Genomic DNA, 18211 nt, shown 5'->3' with positions numbered 1-18211 from the left:
AAAGTAAGCTTCATATTTTAAAATTCAATGAATATTCTAGATTTATCAGTGATCTTCCGAAATCATTTAGAGGTCTTGGGAACTATTTTTCAAAACTTATTTCCATAAAATTTTCCTTAATTTTCTTTTTTCTTACATTTTTATTGAGACCTAATACAATATATATACTATGAAGTGCACGTTTCTTAAGTACAGAATTAATTGAATTTTTACATATATCATGCAGTAATCACCATCATCAGTATTCAAATGGAGAAATGTTTTCTTAATTATATTTAACACTTTGTGAAGATGATTTCTTATTTTCTATGTCTTCCTCAGGAACAAGAACTGATGAAAATAGTTGGCATAAAGTATGAAGTGGGATTGCCTACCCTTTGCTGCCTTAAACTTGCTTTTCTAGATCCTGATACTGGTAAACTGACTGGTGGATCATTTACCATGAAGTAAGGACTATTGAAAGAGGCAATGGTTTCTTACTATTGTAGATTGTTTTTCAAGATTCAGATAAATTTGAGCATCTTTAAAATATTTTTAGGTATGTGACCTAATCAGTTTGTTTCTGTTTGTAATTAGATACCATGATATGCCTGATGTCATAGATTTCCTAGTCTTGAGACAACAATTTGACGACGCAAAATATAGGCGGTGGAACATAGGTGGGTAATTTATTTAGAAGCCATAGATGTTCCTTTTCATTAATTTAATAAGTGATTTGCCACTTTTCATAACTTAGAAAAGATAGTCATAAAATCTTACTGCCCTTTGTGGGAATATTAATGGCAAAGTAAGATACTTTATGGGGTATTTTTAAATTTTTTTAAGAATGACTTTTAATCTAGTTATTTAAAATTCCATACATGTTCTTGCATACACTTAGTAGTTATCTGTTACAAGGTTGTTGGGGGGTGTTATTGCATTAGCTGTGTTACATGCTTTTATCCCCAAATATATTGACATTTCAAAATTGAAATCAATCTGCCAGTTCAAAAGTTTAATAATATTTAAGATGAAACTAAATTGACCTTCTTCATCTTTTTTTTTTTTTTTTTTTAAAGATTTATTTATACATACAAGAGCTGGGGCACAGGCCAGAGATGCAGGGGGTGAGAGGATTCACCAGAAACAGAGTGGGGAACAGAGCAGGCAGACTGACTACAACACACTTCTGAGGGGAGCAGCGGGTGAGACAGGAGAGGTTCGCCTTGCCATGTGGGTTTCTCCCTGGCAGGCTGGGGATTGAACTCGTGCTGCAGAGGTTGCGGATTGCCTCATAGTGTGGTGCGTAACCCCTTCTACCACCAGGAAGGCCTTTTGACATTTCTGCTTTTATTTGAAAATTTAGTAATCTTTAAAATTAATACTGTAGTCAAGACTTGGTGAAATTTAAAAATCTAAATGTTTGCAAGCCTTTAAGATGCATTAATTTATGTACAGGTGGATATGCTAATCATAGAGTATTTCTTTTAAAAGTTTCGAACATCTTGGAATAGGGTGTTGGACATACATGAAATGGTTGGCTTTGAGAAAACATATCGGTTAACATGCTATTCCATCCTTCCTAAAGTGTTACAGAAACACATTGACATGATTTATCTTTCTTGGTCTCAGAAATTTGCCATATCTGTTATAAAGAGAAAAATGAAGGAACTGCTGGTTATTGAAATTAGGGACATGAGAGTTATCAAAAAAAAAAATGTATATTCTATGTACCATTTCTTAGAAGCTTAGAAATACATTTCACATCAAATGAGGTATTAAACCATGAAAGATAAAGATAGGGAAACTGCCCAGGAAACAGAGAATGCACTACAAGAGGGAGCTAAATGAAATTTTCTCAAGTAACAGTCATCTGAATTCTCAGAGTATCTGTCTAATGAGTAAATAAATAAAACAACTAGTTCAGAAGATGTTGTACTCCAGAAGTGAAATTTTCAGGGGAATAGAAAGTAGGACTGATAAAGATCAGTACTTAATGCCTAAAATTGATGAGTGAAGAAATAGTATATATGTGCTGTATTCATGTGTAAGTAAATTCAAGAAAAACTAGTTAAAAGTTTTATTAGTTTTGCTGATAAATGTTTATTGCACTTCTAAAAATGTGTTACTTGGTAAGGTACTTTTTTTTTAAGGACATGCATCTGCCAATAAATTGAGAATAAATATTTCCAGGAATTTTACAGAAATGAGCTGATAACCTAAGCCAACAATACTGCACGCACTGGACAAAGCAAAGAGATTTCAGATGGATGTACATCAGAATTTTCTCAATGAATCTTAGTTTTTCTCTCCCTAAAGTTGCGGATTAACATTTCTTAACTTCATTACTCTGTAGTATCATTCATTGTGGCTAAGCACGCATTATTCACTTCTTACACTTTAGCCTAATGTCATCAGTCAGGTGGGATCGTAAGAACTAGCTCTTTGAAACTCATGTTTACTGTAATGTTGTGGTGGGTTGAGAATGCTATTTATTAAATTACAGTAGCTTTTCACTAAGCTTAGTATCACTATTATACATTTGAGGAGCAATGAGATTTTTGCTCTGGTAGTAGATTATGTTTCACTCCTAGTATGAACTGTTAAAAATGCTTGAGTCAAAAATTGAGTCCAAATGTATATCCAGTTAGAGAGTATATGTCTCAACATGCAGTTGTGTTCTATTGACTGGTACCTAGTTCTGACCTTTTAGTCACTATATTTCTTTTATCTTGTTTATCTAATTTTTAATTCATTTTATGCTACATGCCTTTGTAAACTTGAAAATACTTTTTGGTTAAAAATGGGAACATAAATGCTGTTCTCTTTATTGATTTTAAAATGAAACTGATTCAGATGAGCTCTAAAATAATTTGTTGAAAGTCACTGGTAAGTTGTTTAAACTCAAATCTTTCAGACACTGAACTACATGAGCTGGGGAAAAAATCATTAACTAATTTGAATGCTAGGGAAAGGAAAGCATGGCAGAAAGAGAGTGGCGGTTTACAGTTTCATATAACACTCAAAAACTGAGAAGATAGTTTCAGTAAAATGACAGAAGTTGATTATATTTGGACTAAGGAAAGGGACACAAGGAGAGCTATCTGTTTTACAAAAGTGAGTTTTTTATTTTCATAGGAAAGGGGAAGAGTGTATATATGAGTGTTAAAACGTAAGGTTGATTGATACAGGAAGACAGGTTGAGTTTTTTGTTAATGTTTTTAGACTGGATTGTTGATTTTTGGTTGAGGGAAATGATACAAAAAGTAAGAAATTAGAGAGTATAAATATTTGTTGCAAAAATTATCTAAAAATTTAAGCATAACTCTAATGATAAACCTTAAGTATTAGATTGGTAAAAATGCTTAAACTAAGAGTGAATTTTTTCATTCTGATAAAATGTAAGAAATGACACTGGAAGCAGGTAATGTTCAGATATGTTTATTAAATACCATTCCCCACAATAATGCTGAGCTTATTTCAGAGTGTGTAGGTAACTTTTTATATATCTTCTGGTCATACAGGTTGTTTACCTTAGAGTATGCCTTCAGGAAAGGGAGTAACAGCAGTAGCAGTAACATTTCAAAGTAATGAGATAGCTTTTGTTCTTGTACAGGTGACCGTTTCAGATCAGTGATAGATGATGCCTGGTGGTTCGGAACAATCGAAAGCCAGGAACCTCTTCAACCAGAGTATCCTGATAGTTTGTTTCAGTGCTATAATGTTTGGTAAGGAAATATTTGGTATATTTTTAGTTAGCCTGACTTACTTTTCAGTGTTATTCCCATCTTTTAATATATTATAAAGACACTTCTTTTAAACACCGAAGCATTTGTTTTAACAATGTGATTTTATAAAATTTGCAGTACCATATTCAGATTTTTTTAATATAAAAATTTTCCTTCTTTAAGCTGGGACAATGGAGATACAGAAAAGATGAGTCCTTGGGATATGGAGCTTATACCTAATAATGGTAAGTGTGTGTTAGGTTTTTATGTCTGCATTATGGAATTAATTTCTTAGCTAAATTGTAGTTGTTTTAGGACAATAAAATATCTTGTGTCCATGTGACATGACTTATCTTTTGGTTTTATTTCTCTCCTTTATGAAAGGTTGAAATTGAATTCACATAGGGATATTGTGAATATGGAGAAACAAAGCTAATCAGTGTTAGCAGTGTTTGGCATATTTCTTTAGATGGATTAGTGCCACTTACCTAAATATATCTACATGTTGTTGGAGTGATTTTTTGCTTTTTATTCTGTTGGATACACATATATACACGTTATATATACACGTTATATATATATACATATATACATATAATTACATTTTGGGTGGAGGAAGACTTGTAATTGTACGTAAATAATAGCATAGTTATTAATATTTCTCTGATAAAGTCTTGTGTGAAGGAAAAACAACTTGGCAGATTTATAGATTTTTTATGTCACCACCTCCCTCCCTCCCTCACCAATGATTCACTTAGTTAAAATGTTAAACATTCAGGCATGTAGAAAGCATGCCTTCAACATTTAAAAGCAACAAGCATAAAATTCTTGCCAGTACTTATAAATCTCTATTCCAACATTTGTAAAAAAATGAAACTTTGGAGTGTTCCTGAAAAATATCACTTTATTTCCATTTCACTTTGTATATGCATTTATCAGGTGTGGAGATTATGAAATGATTCAGAAAACTTAAATTTGCATCATTTTATAAATACTTTATCTTTCACTTGTAACTAATAATAGAGCAAGTTGCTCGGTATGATTTTTAAGAAGTAATTATATGCTCATGTATAGAATTACAAAATTACTATTTTAAGAATAAATTTTATTGACTCTTAAAAACATGCTTTGTTTTAATAATACTAAGTCTTTACAAAATTACCCTTGAGTTTTATGATAGTATCAACTGATTTATAAAGGTAGCCTAAATATTAGTAAATTACCATGTGTCCACTAAATCTGCTTTTCTTTATTTCAGCTGTATTTCCTGAAGAACTTGGTACTAGTGTTCCTTTAACTGATATTGAATGCAGATCATTAATCTATAAACCTCTTGATGGAGAATGGGGATCCAATCCCAGGGATGAAGAATGTGAAAGAATTGTAGCTGGAATAAACCAGTTGATGACACTAGGTAAATAAAAATATTAACACATAAATATAGAAAAAGCTGGTGGTAGAAAGCAAAATAAAGGAGAGACACTATTATTCAAGAAAATTTGTTTTCCTAGTGTTATAGTTTGTGGTTTTCAAACATTTGTTAGTAGAATTGTTTTTAGTGATGTTTTCCACAGGGGTCAGTTATCTAAAACAGTTATAAATGGAGTTACTGTGGCTGGCTGTCAGAGTTAGGGCTCCCAGACAGGCTGCAACTACCTCTGAAAAATCTGTGTCCTCAGAACCTAATTTGAAAACCTTTGATATTCAAGAGGACATGATGTGAGTTGGGAAAGGAAATCAGAAAGCTGAATTGTAATTATGTGGATACCTATAATAGTGTCCCCTTTAATTTCATGTTCATATATACACAAGAGAATATTTCTGAGAGGGAACAGGAAGGGCATGTAAACTTTCTTGCCTCATTTTATTTTAAGATTTATTTTTGGGCCCCCCTGGTGGTGCAAGGGGTTAAGCACTGCACTGTGAAGCAATCCACAGCCTCTGCAGCACGAGTTCAGTCCCCGCCGGCCAGAGAAAAACCCACATGGCAAAGCAGACCTCTCCTCTCTTGCCCGCTGCTCCTCTTGGCAGTGTATTTCAGTCAGTCTGCCTGTTCTGTTCCCCACTCTGTCTCTGGTGAATCCTCTCACCCCCTGCATCTCTGGCCTGCACCCCAGCTCTTGTATGCATAAATATCTTTAAAAAATATATATATATATTTTTTTATATAAGAACTGGGATGTAGACCAGAGTTGCAGGGGCTGAGAGGATTCACCAGAGACAGAGTGGGGAGCAAAACAGTTGGAACTACTGAAATATACTGCTAAAGGGAGCAGCAGTGAGACTGGAGAGGTCTGCTGTTCCACATGTGGGTTAGCTCCCTGGCAGGGGATTGAACTCGGGCCTTAGTCAGGGTAGCTCTTAGCCTTAACCCCTATGCCACCAGGGAGGCCCTTGCCTTATTTCAGAAGACAGAGAAAACAGTCACCACAAAACCTGATTATTTGAACTATGGGTTTCCAGAGTAAACTAGTATGATAGTTTGTAATAGGGTTACCTATTAGTAAGAAATCAGTTTCAGTGAGTCTAGGGAGAATTTAACATGAATAAAAGGAGCTGGGAGACACATGATTATATTTTCATTTCAAATCTTTCATAAAAATTGTTTTATAGATAGTAAAATAATTTAAGATGTGAAGTTGTCTTATATATGAATGAGCAAATAAGTGGGATGTGTTCTTTAATTCAGATCTAGTTTTTTGCTTTATCAGTTTACTTAGGGACTTCTGGATATTTCCCCCTCCTCTCTGTTTACCTGATATTTCACTTCTGTGAAATTGTTAAAAATGAGCTAAGGCGGGCTTCCCCGGTGGCGCAGCGGTTGAGCGCTGGGTTGCGAAGCTGCCCGCGGCCTCTGCGGCGCCGGTTCGATCCCCGGCTGCTCCCCGGCCACCGGAGGAGGGTCCCGCATGGCGCGCAGACCTCTTCTGCCGCCCGCTGCTCCCCTTAGCAGTGTACTTCGGTCCTTCTGCCTGCTCTGCTCCCTGCTCTGGCTCTGGTGAATTCTCTCACCCTCCCGCGCTTCTGACTGTACCCAGTGCATGTATAAACAAACAAACAAATAAATAAATAAAACATGCCTCTATTTAAAAAAAAAAAAAAATGAGCTAAGGCAATAACTTTTGAGAAAGTCAAAGACTGCATTTGAGAATGGTGTATTATAGTGTTATTGATAGCATGCCTGTCAAAAACATAACCAGTTCACCAGACCTTACTTATGGACTTTTGTATGTGTACGTTTTTAGTAGGTCAGATAGACATGTCTTCCCATTTCTTGTAAGGAACCTATAAATGTCTTAAAATATTGCAATGTAACTTGAGACATAATGAAAAAACTGTAAAATATCTAAATTATTTTAGCTATTACAGTATATTTTCTGTGAAAGTACACTGGTAAATTGATGGTTATATGAATTTAAAACTTAAAATTCAAGAGGAATTGTCCATGAATTGTTTTCAAGCAGTACAAAAATTCGTTTATAAATTTATTTTTTTTTTGTTTTAGATATTGCTTCAGCATTTGTGGCCCCTGTGGATCTGCAAGCCTATCCTATGTATTGCACTGTAGTGGCATATCCAACGGATTTAAGTACAATTAAACAAAGACTGGAAAACAGGTTTTACAGGTTAGAGCTATTTGATGTAGCTGCTTCCAAAAGAAAGCTAAATGATCCTTTCACCCACATACTGATCTTCTGTACCTGTGTTTCTTAAACTTGAATGTTCATGTGAATCTCCTGGGTATCTTGTTAAAATGCAGAATTAATTCTGTAAGTTTAGAATAGTATCTAAGGTTCTGCATTCCAAACAAGTTCTTAGTGACGCTGATGCTACTGATTTATAGACTACACTGGGAATGCAATTCCTGGATACAGTTCTTTCCCAGTTAACTAATAAAAGTGGATGCCTATTGTCGTACTACTGTATTTTTTAAAGCAAAATAATATTTTCCCGACATATCACATTAAAATGTTTGTTCATGGAATTTTCTTAAAGTAATAACACAAAATGTATATTTTTTTTATTTTGCATTTATTACACTTTTGAGCACTTAACAATGAAATTAGAAGAATTTAGATTATTTTTCATAGATATACGTTTCACTTGAAACTACTTTAAAAAGCAGATAGTTGCATACTCTAGTTATTACACAGTTTTGATAAGCATTGAATTCTAATCTTAGACAAGCCATGTAGGTTATTGGCTAACCTGTTTTAAGGCTTTATGTAATGAAATCATACTTTTGGGTTTTATTTTTCTTATATGACTTAGCAGGCCAACATCATTTTAATTTAAATAATACTGCATTAAATTTTGTTTCAATAACACTTTGGAAAATTCTTTATTGTGAGGGACAGTCTTCTGCCTCTACCACTTGTAATTGCCAATATGGTAAGCTCTGGTTGTGAAAACCAAAATTGGTTCCAGATATTGCCAAATTCCTTTGGCAGGACAGAATCACCGCTGATTGATCTCACAGGAATAAAGAAAACTAAGATAGCAGATTCTAGGTTCTGAAGATTTTTCTGTTCTCACTGCAATCTTCATTTGCTGCTTTATCAAAAGAGGAGAGATGAGAAGGAAATCATCAATGTATGACTCTCAGCCATCTTACCATCACATCATCTTCTTTAAATCTTTTAAACACCATGTGTTAGAAGTTTGAGAGGAAATGGAGAGGAAAGCATTGACTTCACCTATCTTTATCACTAGACCCATGAATTGCTAAACCTTAAGAGTTTGGCTAACTCAGTGCTTCAGATATGGCATAAGACTTGGGAAGAATACAGAGAGAGTGAGTTGTAGAGTACAACAAGAAAGACAAGCGACATCTTCACTGTTGTTGTTAATACACTTTCTTTCAAAAATACTGCTCAGCATAATTGCTGAGATGTACTATCTTTGAAGATACATTATAATTTAAATAGATTTTTTGATACTAACTTAGTAACCAATTTAGGAAAAAAAATTGGGATTTTTTTACATAAATTAAAAATGTTTTTAAACTAATTATATAGTTGTAGATTTGGGCAGTGCTCTTATTTATTATAATGATGCTTAATTTACTGTTTAAACCTTTTTTGCTCCCTCCTTTACTTATTGGAGTCAGACTTCAATTTTGATTTTCCTCCATCTTAATTCTAGTTCAGTCTCTTGTTAACCTTCCAGCAGCTTACCCTGCTGGTATTAGCATAGTGACTATTTTAGGTGCAGTTTTCTATAATTCCCCTGAAGATGATTATGATTCTATTGTGAGAATGAACAAGTATTTCCTTATTTTAAGTGGGGCCACATATCAAATAATATTCTGGAAGTTGTCTGGATTTTTCTTTACATTCAGAAATAAAAATTTAAAACAAAATTTATTATGGCATTATTAATTAAATGTTCAAAAAGTAATTTTCATTTAGTTAGGTTTCTAGGCAAACATCTTTATATTTTATAAGCAGGGTATCAGTTAAAATTTCATTTTGGCATAACATTTGATTGCCAGTAATTTAGATTTAAATTCTTTCTTTTTCTTATGTAGCCACATATGCTTATTACTAAATATTGACACCATATATGAAGGAATACATATATACAGCAAAATTAGTATGGTATGTGTAATATAGACATTTTATATGCAAATACATAGTAATATTGCTACTTCCCTCCCCCCCAACACAAATGAAATCGTAGTTTTCTGAAAATAGCTTTTTAAGGTGTGAGTTTTATAATTCATTTAAGATTGTAATAGAAGAGATAGAATGTCTTGGCTTTAAATTGTGTATACATACTTCTAAATATAATGAGGTTGAGACTTAACGTGTTTTTTCTTTTTTTGTTTACAGGCGGGTTTCTTCCCTAATGTGGGAAGTTCGATATATAGAACATAATACACGAACATTTAATGAACCTGGAAGCCCCATTGTGAAATCTGCTAAATTTGTGACTGATCTTCTTCTACATTTTATAAAGTGAGTTATTTTTCCACACTTAATTATAACTAATAATCAATTGCAATGTGGTTATAAATCATATAAGTTGTCTTCAGTTGCATTCCAGAGTTAACATAAAAATAAATGAATCCTTTTCTAAATCCAACTGTTAGTCATTAACAATAAACATTTATCAAACTGTAACATTTTGCCTACATTTATTTTTCTGTGCCAAATAATAATCTTACAGGTGGGAGAGATCATTATCTAGAATTTATAGTTTGAGTCTTTTAGAAGTTAACTCATCTGATTTTCACAGTAAATGAATATCTGCCATCCTGTTCGTGAACTTTTCATGTTAACATTATATTGCTTCTCTCAAGTTTATGAATAAGTACTTAAGTAGTCCAGCAGGAAACTAAAACTAACTTTCAGGAATCTTCCTCAAAATCAAGTTTACCTCTTCATCCATTGAGTCTACCAAGAATGATAGCTATCATTTTTTTTAGGGCAGCAGCACTTTTATTTCCTTGTATTGCAGATTTTTATATAGCCACCGGATGGATTGAGCCATTTAAAGTGAAGCCAAAGGAATGAATCATGATTTGTATAAGTTTGGATAATTTCCTCTGTTTCAGAAGAAATATTGTATTTAATAATTTCATGTTTATGTACGTAGATGCTATCAGCTTTCAGTTTTACATGAAGGAAGTTTTGAGATTTTTTTTTTTTTCCCTTAAACACTTTTAGCTTCATTCTTACTACCCAACATCAGCATAGATACACTTTTTTGAATCTTGGTGTTTTTTTGCCAAGGATTGTTGGTGATTTCAATTTAAAAAAAAAAATAGGTTAACTTTATACCTTTCTCTTCTTATTCTTTAAAGGTATTTGTTGCGCTCTAATTAGTTTTTTGGCTACTCTTGCTGTGCTTTTGCTTTTCTTAAGGAAATTTAATAGAGAGGAATTAGTTATTCTCTGAAGACTTTTAAATTTGTTTATAAATATGGTATTTAGCTATAAAGTTTTTTTTTTTGTCTGTGATTCTAATGTTAGACGTATAAGTATATACATCTATTTTCCAGAGATACAAATTAGTGGAATCACGTGATACTAAGATAATTCATATGAAATTACTTTTCTTAACTTAAAACGCTTTGAAAAATTTTTTTAGATATTTTGAACTATCGTGGGTTAATATATTTAAATCATTTGTATTTTATAATACCTAGAAATAAATCCCTGGCATTTTTTAGAGGTTATATAGTTTGTTAAAAAACCATTTTAGCTGACAGTATGTCTCAAGATGTTAGCTATGTCTTGAAATTTTTATTATTGTACTTTTTAGTTAAGCTGTTTGACAAAATTTTAATCAAGATATACAGAGTGGTATAATAGATATTTGGAGGTAGAAATTTATAGTACTCTCTTAAGTATGGTTGTATAGGCTCGATAAATCTAAGTAATTTAAGGCTTAGAAAGTAGCAAGAGAGTATTGCAAGTGTGTGAAAGTTTAGGTGAGAAATAATAGAGGGTGTCATGTAGCTGTAAGGGTGGAGCTTTAGGCACAGGTGAGAAGTATGTTAAAAGATACCATGGACAAAAATAGATAATGACAGATGCAGGAGAAGTTAAATGAAAAGAAAGCCATTCCAAGGATAAGGAGTAACATGAGGTAGGAACATAGAAGTTTTAAGGGAATTGAATCTTTTAAATTGGGTGAAGCTAGTAGAGTAACAGAAATAATAGGGTGCAAAGCTTAAACTCAAGTTTGGGCTAGATTATGGAGGGCCTTGGATGCTGATCTTAGGAACTAAACTGTTAAAATGTGAGCACTGGCAATAAGGAACTGTTCAAAGTATTTTAACATGACACTAATATGATGTATGTATACTTTGCTTTAAAAATATTTGATTGTGGGGCCTCCCTGGTGGCGCAGCGGTTGAGCGCTGGGTTGCGAAGCTGCCCGCCCTCTGCAGCGCCGGTTTGATCCCCGGCTGCTCCCCGGCCACCGGAGGAGGGTCCCACATGGCGCGCAGACCTCTTCTGCCTCCCGCTGCTCCCCTCAGCAGTGTACTTCGGTCCCTCTGCCTGCTCTGCTCCCCGCTCTGGCTCTGGTGAATTCTCTCACCCTCCTGCGCTTCTGACTGAACCCAGTGCTTGTATAAATAAATAAAAATAAAAAAAAAAAAAACCAAATCTTTAAAAAAATAAAAATATTTGATTGTGTTAGCTAACAATAATTGGTAGGGAAGAGGGAACAATGCATAAATAGTACATTGATTGTTGTAGCTGACCAGATAAGAAGTTAAGCAAGCAAGAGTCAAGAGATTTTGAAAGTTGGTCAGTGATTGGGTTTACAAGAAAGGCAAGCAAAAGAACAGTGAAAAAGCAATCATTACTGTAAGGATGATAATGCTGTTTAAAAATTTAGAAATGGGACTCCTTGGTGGTGCACGGGGTTGAATCTCAGCACTGTGAAGCTATCTGCAGCCACAGCAGCACGAGTTCAGCTAAGGAGCTGACCCCACATGGCGCATCAGACCTCTCTTGACTCTCTCTCTGGTCCCATCAGCAGTGTATTTCAGTCAGTCACCTATTCTGCTTCCCACTATCTCTTGTGACTCCTCTCACCACCTCCCCTCCCCCCCATACACCTTTGGCCTACACCACAACTCTTATATGCATAAATAAATACATGTTTAAAATATGAAGAAATGTGGGCTTTTCTGGATAGCAACAATTAGGTTTAGACATGTAGAATTTTATTTTATTTTTAAGATTTTTTGTTTATTTATACAAGAACCGGGGTACAGGCCAGATGCGCGGGACAGTGAGAGGATTCACCAGAGACAGAGCAGAGAACAGAACAGTCAGACTGATGAAATATACTGCTGAGGGAGCTGCGGGCACGACAGGAGAGGTCTGCCACACCATGTGGGACCCTTGCCGGCCGGCCGGGATCAAACTGGTGCTGCAGAGGCTGCGGACCGCTTCACAGCGCTGCGCTCAACCACCTGTGCCACCAGGGAGGCCTTAGACATGTGGAATTTAGATAATGGTAGACTCTGAAGAATCAGCCAGATTGCAGGAACTTGGAACACATTTACAAACTGTAGGTATTTAAGATTATCAGGGCACAGAAGGTAAAGTGTTGGGAGAAGATAACTAAGGACAAAATTTTTTTTAAAGATTTATTTATTTATGCATATAAGAACTGGGATGTAAGCCGGAGGTGCGAGTGGAGGAGTGAGAGGATTCACCAGAGAGGAGGAGGAGCAGAATAGGCAGATCTACTGAAATATACTGCTGAGGGGAGCAGCAGGCGAGACAGGAGAAGTCTGCTGTGCCATGTCTGTCAGCTCCCTGGCCAGCTGGGGATCGAACTTGTGCTACAGTAGCTGGCATTAGCTTGATAGCGCTGTCTTTAATCCCTGTGCCACCAGGGAGGCCCATAAGGACAAAATTTTAGGGAATGCTACATACAAGAATGAAAGGAAGAAGGAATTAGAAAATAAAAGATACATTGGTTTTCCCCTGTAGTCTGAGGAGTGAAGGAAGGTGGCATCCCAGGCATAGCAGTAACCTGAGCAAAGACTGGGAGGTAAAAAAATTGGATTTTGTGGTAATGAGATAGGGCATGTAGTAGAAGCTCTACCTAGAGTGGAGGGTGTAGAGTCAGATGTCTTTGCTTAAGGTTTTGGTATGAATGGAAGAAGAAAGCCTTTTATTTTTAATTTTATCTTAAAATATGGCTTTATTCACAGATACAAAGGAAAAATATTCATATTAATAATAATATGCTAACATTTCCTTGTTTAGGGATCAGACTTGTTATAATATAATTCCACTCTACAATTCAATGAAGAAGAAAGTTCTGTCTGACTCTGAGGTACTTAATATTTCATTATTGCCACATTGGTTGTATTCTGTATATAAAAAATAGACTTTTTCAGATAAAAGTTTTTTTTGTTTAAATTAATGCTGAAGTTCACTTCAAAAGAAAAATTTCAAATTTTTCTTGTTATATTTTCTAAATTTGTTAAATTGTAAGGGATGGGAGGATACTTAAATGAGCCTGTAGTATTCAGACATATACATTAAGGGTTTTCCAAATTGTAAGATGATGATTCATATTTAAACACCTACAGAATATAATGAAATCTGATAAATTTTTGCTTCAAAGGAAGAAGAGAAAGATGCTGATGTGCCAGGAACTTCTACCCGAAAAAGGAAGGTAATATAATTTTTGACTTAGCAAAAGTACTTTAGTCTATCACATGTGCATGGTTTTCGGAACTAGGCATATGATGCTTTCTTTTATTTGAAGTACTGTAAATTATCTATTTATCTGAGACAGCATTAAAAATATAAATTATAGGAGTGTGTCCCAAGGGGTTAAGTCTCAGCACTGTGAAGCTATCTGAAGCCATGCAACACAAATTTGATCCTCAGCCAGGGAGGCAACCCATATGGCCCAGCAGACCTCTCGTGTCTTGCCTGCTGCTCCCCTCAGCAGTGTATTTCAGTAGATCCTCTGTTCTGTTTCCCACTCTGTCTCTGGTGATTCCTCTCACCCCCGCCTCCCACCTCTGGCTTGTACCCCAGTTCTTGTATGTATAAATAAATAAATCTTTAAAAAATAAATACAAATTCTACCGTGCAGGTTTTAATGAAATACTTGAATATTTTTATTTTAGGACCATCAGCCTAGAAGAAGATTACGTAACAGAGCTCAGTCTTATGATATTCAAGCATGGAAGAAACAATGTCAGGAATTATTAAATCTCATATTTCAGTGTGAAGACTCTGAACCTTTCCGTCAGCCAGTAGATTTACTTGAATATCCAGTAAGTATTTTTGGAAGTATTTCTTGACTTGTCCATTTGCTATATCTTATAGAAGGCAATTTGCTACTTATCTTTTATGATTATACCTTCTTTTTTCATTGTTTAATATACTTCTCCTTTTGGTTATATGGAACAGCTAAGTTGAAGAGTATGGCAAATTAGAAAAAGCCCTGAACTAAGACTCCAAGAAGTTGGATGATGATCCCTGCTTTGCCTCTTACTAGTTTTAGTTTTCTCATTAATTTCTTTTTTTTTTTCCCCCAGTTTTCCCCACACACTTCATGAATTTATTTTGGTAATTAATAAACAAGAATAACCTAACCTACCTTTATAGAATCATAAAGATAGAATGATAATACATTAAAATAATTTTTAAACTGAAACACTATATACAAACATAATTTGATATTATATATATTTAAGTAATGCTAATTTATGGCCTTTATAAAATCCATGGTAAAATGTTTGAAGAAACACAATTCAAGTATATATTTTTGTTTGAGATCTTAGCAATCTAAGTTTAAAGTGATTTTTCATTTCTTTATTCATTTATTAAAGATGTGCAGTTCAGATACCATTTGTGGTTTTGAATGAATGAAAATAAAAATTAATTATTTTATAAGCACTCATGACCCAGTCAGATGTGGTATCACCTGACTTCATCTTTTTTTTTTGTGCATGTGATCTAACTTGGAATGATGGAAATACAGAAATTTCATCAATAGAAAAATATCATAAAATGACTTTTTCTTGTCATTTAAAAATCAATAAATATGGAATCTTAAATGTAGAAGATAAACTTTTTAATGTCAATTATTTGATAAACTGAACTAATTTGAACCCTACCCTCTAAAAAACTTAGAACTGTCAAATCTGTTTTTAGAACCTATATATTTCCCTGTGTTTCTTGTAAGCCAAATCATGTGTTTTAGAAAAATAAGTAATAATTTGCCCAGTGCTTACAGGACTTTTCCCCAGAAGAGTAGAAATCAGCTTGATGACTATATTCTAGAGGTGCAGTTATTAACTCTACACAGAGATAGGTGAGGCCATGTAAGCTGCAATGAGGAAGGAAATTGGAATTGAGATACCACCAGGCCTGTTGAAGGATTTCACACCAATGAAAACATCAGAATAATTTCTTCCAGGGGGGAAAATATCTCCAATATTCTTGTGTATGGCACAAGAAATAATTTTTCTAAGCTTGGTCTGTGTGTAAATTTAGAGCCTAATTTACACTACTCTTGCAGTATAAAAATTTGTCAGGGGAAAAATCTAATCCATACTGAAGATGAACTAATATAAAAAAATCACAAAATAACAAGCAGAAATATTAGCATCCTAACCCCAGAAACTTGAGATAATAAATTATTCTGAAATACTATATACTTCGTCAAATTTTAAACATCATTTGTTGTAAGATGACTTATGTAGGGAGAAGTTAACAGTTTTTGATGTGGTTTAGTTAAAAAGATAAGGGGGAAAGAGGGCTTTATTTGAAGGGGGAAAGGATGTGACATTTTTTTAACATGTATAATAAACAGAACTTTTGGAAATGAAATGTAAAATCATTGAAATGAAACCAATTGGGCCATTTAAAGAATTTTTCTTAAAGAATTGGTGCAGAGACATAAGTAAATTTTCTGGGATGCCACACACAGAGACACAGAAATGAATCTAAACGAGAACAGAGAAAGGTCAGTGAACATAAAGATTAAAAAAAGGAGAGGTTTGTTTACTCACTTGAACTAGTAAATTGCTGAAGCCAGTGTGTTTGATAATTACATATATGATATTAAATTCTTGACCTGAAAATTGAGAGCAACTGACCAAAAGGCTCCACCCAGCCACAGTGACATAAAATGAATATATCAAGTTACACTGTAAACACATTGGATGTCATTTGGATTACCATGAGAAAAAATAAAGAAGGAAGGTCAAGAGACTTAAGAATTTTAAAGAAGGAGAAAAGATGATTGGTATGAAAGCTAAGCTCTACATAAACAGTGCCATGCTGAGAATATAAAAAGATAACGACGATGTATGAAAAGAGAAACATCAAACGGTGAAGGAAGAAATTTATGGTATTCACAGGTCCCAAAGAGGGGTCAGCTGAATAGTACAAAGTTAGAAAGGAAGCATCAGGATTTGATCAGGAGACAGCAAGGGAAAAGCTTGAGCCAGAGCATTTATTGGAGTGTCCCTGAGAAAGGCAAGGCAGAGGATAATATAGTATGGTAATAACAAATTTGAATAATACCAGTTGCCTTTGGGGAATATGGTTGGTTTCTGGTTATCTGGTACCTGACTCTGGAATGATCCAGGGTGGAGGAAATACTGGTTTGGTTTGTGAGAGAGAGGAGGTGGTTGGTTTTCATATGAAATACATGTCCTTTGTGGAACCCTTAGCTATCTTTAACAATTGGCTGGCCCTCTGAAGGTCAGTTCCTCAGTTCTGTAAGGTACCTGAAATGCCAGAGCATTAAGAATAGAGAAAAGAATAAAATATAATGGTAATGTATTGGCCTAGTGATGAATGGATACCAAATATACATATAACATAATTTAATAACTAGAAATAAAGGGAGATTTCATAACTGGATGAAGAATATTTATTTAAAACTTAACTGCAGCTGACATTATGCTTAATGATGAGAAACATGATGTTTTCTACCTGAGTTCAGGTATAAGGCAAGGTTGTCTATTTACTCTCACTGTTTTTTTTTCTTACATCATTATTCTCCCTTCAGGTGTAGTTCCTACGAGTCTCCCACCATCATAGCACTTCTGAGCCATTACCCTAATTCCTTGGGCTCTTTCCTCCCTTCTTTAGACCCCTCTTCCTGTCCTGTCCTTGCTGTTTGCCTCAAATCTATGGTCAGCTTCCAAGTTTCTCTTTTTCATGACTCGTTCAGTTTTCCTATGTTCCAACTATAAGTGAAACCATTCAATATTTTTTCTTTTTTCCTTCTTACTTATTTTGCTTAGTGTAATCCCTTCTGTCTCCATCCATGTTGCTGCAAATGGCATGAGTTTATCTTTTTTTGATCACTGAGTAGTATTCCACTGTGTTTATATACCACATCTTGATCCATTCATTTGTTTTAGGACATTTCAGTTGTTTACATATCTTAGCTATTGTAGATAGCACTGCAGTAAACATAGGAATGCAGGTTTTCTTTTGAATTAGTATTTTTGTGTCCTTTGGAGTGATTCCTAGTAGTGTCACTGCTACTTTCAATACAGTACTGCAAATTCTGGCAAATACAGTATAACAAGAAAAGGAAATGAAAGGCATACAGATCAGAAAAATGAAACTATTCATGTGTGTAAAAGGCAATAATCAGACATTTGATAATTTAAATTTGATGTTGATAAGTCAGGTTATTTTTTGAAAAGTATAAATACTTAGGGGCTATGGAAAAGGTGTAATATTCTTCCCCTCTAACAGATGACATTGGGTAATTTTATAGTATTCTGTTGTTTTTCTGCTTTCACTTGCCTGTTGCTTCTAATCTGTCGCCTTATTTTATATACAAGTGACTAGATGAAGACTGGTTGATCTCATTTCTGTGGAATGAAGCACATAGTTTTTGTGACAGATATTTATATTCATAATTCTTGGTTATTACAAAGTTCCCAGTTGTACAGAAGTTGAGGTCACTAGAACTCAAGCCACCACATGAATGGGCTTAATTCTATTGTTTTTGTCTCCTTACTTTAAAGATATAAT

General features: G+C 34.4%; 1 protein-coding gene across 2 annotated transcripts in view; it reads left to right on the top strand.

The window, feature by feature from the left end:
• Positions 1-18211, top strand: part of PHIP (pleckstrin homology domain interacting protein) — a 117415-nt gene that overhangs the window by 83267 nt on the left and 15937 nt on the right. For both annotated transcript variants that reach the window (XM_037519991.2, XM_037519990.2), the window contains exons 26-35: positions 322-446; positions 577-659; positions 3596-3707; positions 3891-3952; positions 4966-5121; positions 7213-7333; positions 9542-9667; positions 13451-13520; positions 13815-13865; positions 14329-14478. In XM_037519991.2, coding sequence (XP_037375888.1) covers positions 322-446; positions 577-659; positions 3596-3707; positions 3891-3952; positions 4966-5121; positions 7213-7333; positions 9542-9667; positions 13451-13520; positions 13815-13865; positions 14329-14478 — 1056 coding nt within the window. The remainder of the gene's footprint in view (positions 1-321; positions 447-576; positions 660-3595; positions 3708-3890; positions 3953-4965; positions 5122-7212; positions 7334-9541; positions 9668-13450; positions 13521-13814; positions 13866-14328; positions 14479-18211) is intronic.

The sequence above is a fragment of the Talpa occidentalis genome, unplaced genomic scaffold (genome assembly GCF_014898055.3).
Source record: "Talpa occidentalis isolate TD23 unplaced genomic scaffold, MPIMG_talOcc4v2.1 talOcc4.2, whole genome shotgun sequence".
Classification (NCBI taxonomy): domain Eukaryota; kingdom Metazoa; phylum Chordata; class Mammalia; order Eulipotyphla; family Talpidae; genus Talpa; species Talpa occidentalis.
Note: the sequence above shows the minus strand (reverse complement) of the source record. Positions and strands in the feature narration are given on the sequence as shown.